Source organism: Mus caroli, unplaced genomic scaffold, assembly GCF_900094665.2.
Source record: "Mus caroli unplaced genomic scaffold, CAROLI_EIJ_v1.1 scaffold_19511_1, whole genome shotgun sequence".
Lineage (NCBI taxonomy): Eukaryota > Metazoa > Chordata > Mammalia > Rodentia > Muridae > Mus > Mus caroli.
The window spans coordinates 1-2,652 of NW_018391262.1; the positions used below are offsets into that span (position 1 = coordinate 1).

The following is a 2,652-nucleotide window of genomic DNA, read 5'->3' on the forward strand; positions in this document are numbered from 1 at the left end:
TCTATGTCTTCATCCAAAGGCTGCTAGTGGAAGACTGACTTCCAGGCAACTAGGGTGAGGATCTTATACCCACACCCACAGTGACACACCCATTCCAACAAGGCCACACCTTCAGATGGTGCCACTCCCTGGTCCAAGGATATACAAACCATCACAATCTAATAACACATCAAAACCATCATGCACCATGATCAAGTAAGCTTCCTCCTAGGAATGCAAGGTTGAGTCAAGATATGAAAATCCATTAATGTAAACCATTATATAAACAATTTCAAAGAAACAATCCACATGATCATCTCCTAGGATGTTAGAAAAGCATTTAACAAAATCAACACCATTTCTGGTTAAAACTATTGAAGAGATAAGTTGTTCAAGTCCTATACCTAAACAAAATAACAGCAATGTACATCGAAATAACAGCCAATATCAAATTAAATATAGAGGTAATTGAAGCAATTCTAACAATACAGGGGAATATTCTAAATGTATTAAAATTATGATTAATGACTTTAATAAAAATAAATATATGTAAGGAAAATGTGGTTCTGTGATAATCTGGATAGTTTTAAATACAGCAGAATTCACGTATTTCCAGACTGGACATAATTTATAACTCTCAAGACAATGTAAGTGCAGATTTTGTTTAGATATTCTGTATCTGTCACTGCTGCATCATTGTCCATACTGCATTCTCAGTGGATATCAAATGCTCTAAACATGAGACTGATTTTCCTTCTCTGGAGATTTCTGACACAAAGACCAATGTGAAACAATGACCTCAGATTTTGTGAGGCCTTCCTGAACCATTAAGGCATGTCTCACGGTAGATCAACTAACAAAATCCATTGACATTATTTATACTGTTCACAAAAACAGATTTTGAGGCAGTCCTGGGACCACATTTCACTAAGTGGAAACTTTCCAGGGACCTAATTTCTACAAACATGTGTGATGTCAACCATCAAGCTACACCATCCTCATCTATATTTATCAACCAAATTTATCACATGCACAGTAGACATCAGATAAATGTTCTCGGGAGAGAGCATCAATGATTCCTCCAGAGGTAAGAAAACACCTGTAGAAAAGGAAACATGAATACAGGTGTAGTCTCTCCCTTGGACACAGTATTAATAATACATGGGAATCTATTGGTACCTGCTTGATTTATTGATCTGTTTGGCACTCCACAATCAATACTGCCCAGACTCAGAACAGGAAAAATATGTTCACCTTGATTTTCCTCTTCTGGCTCCTGAGCATTCCACTTCTTGTGTCTGATTTTATTTATCCGAGGTGCTTTTGGAAAATAAAGCAGAATGAAGACAAGAATAGAAACCAGGGAACAGAATGTACCTTCATAATTCATGCAGTACAACGGCCTGTGGAAAAAGAGCATTTTAGTCATATACTGAATATACAGTAAGTGCTTTTGTGTTTTCCATGTACAGTCATCATGAATGTTTCCCAAGACTACTCAGGATGAGGAGCAACGCAAACCTATGAGTCTTTTGCAACACAAGAACGAACTAGAAATATTCTTAGCAACTTAATGATATATTATCAATTTAAATTGATAGAGTATTTTTTTTAATCAGCCTCACACTTAGGAATGGAAACTCAACAATAAAACATATATGGACCTGTATATGTCACGTAAATACCTCTCCTAGGAGGTTTCCATTTCACAAGCCAATGGTATCTTATCAAAAGAATGCCCATAAATTTTCTACTATTTTATCCTAGGTGTTTAGACAAATGGCCACAGAATTTTCTGATGGTCCTTCCATCTCAATGTAGATTCTCGTGCATGAGTTGGGGCCATTAATATTGGAGACACGCCTACCTGTGCATATTCAGCCACTTTCTTAAATTTCCTCCATGTGGTCCCTGTTTATGTACAGATGCTGCATCAAAAATTGAATTAAGATAGCTGTCCAATGCGAAGTGTATATTTTGATCTATACAAATGCATTGGCTTTAACAACTTACAAAGTCCAGCTCTTTACTCTCTCTCTCTCTTTAGAATAAGACAGCAATATATGGACTATAAGGGATCTGTTTGTGTTTTTTGAAAAGTGATGTTATTACTAATAGTGGTAACATCTCATTTATGAAAGATGACCTTTCATGACCATTTCAAGGTTTAATGAACTTCCAGCTTCTTTGCCATCTCAACCACATTACACAGATCATTTCAATCTTTATGGGATGGAGACAATGCAATCCAGTGTAGAATTGTACTTTTATTGACTCAAAATGTTATCTGTAAATTGCTGTCAATTATAAATATTGTAACCTTTTACAGAACTCATCCTAAAAACCACAAGTATGCTCTGGCTTTGGCTTTTTCTATATATGAAGTCAACAGGAACCCTGATATTTTGCCAAATATGTCTCTAACATTTAAATTCACAAACTACAATTGTTACTGGGAATCTGAATTGATGAGGCTCATTCATTTGAGTTTACAAAATCATGATATTCTCCCTAATTATATGTGTAGAGAACTCACAAGGTGTACAATGGCACTTACAAGACTGAATTGGACAACAACTGTGAAACTTAATACAATCCTAAACAACTTCATGTCTCAGCAGGTAAGTGTGTGTGTGTGTGTGTGTGTGTGTGTGTGTGTGTGTGTGTGTGTGT

General features: G+C 36.0%; 1 protein-coding gene across 1 annotated transcript in view; it reads left to right on the forward strand.

The window, feature by feature from the left end:
- Nucleotides 1–1,225: 1,225 nt before the first annotated feature.
- Nucleotides 1,226–2,652, forward strand: part of LOC110289079 (vomeronasal type-2 receptor 116-like) — a gene marked incomplete at its 3' end in the record, with an annotated part of 4,236 nt that continues 2,809 nt past the window's right edge. Inside the window, exons 1-2 of the mRNA XM_021155283.1 lie at nt 1,226–1,422; nt 2,309–2,600. Of these exons, the coding sequence (XP_021010942.1) occupies nt 1,226–1,422; nt 2,309–2,600 (489 nt within the window). The remainder of the gene's footprint in view (nt 1,423–2,308; nt 2,601–2,652) is intronic.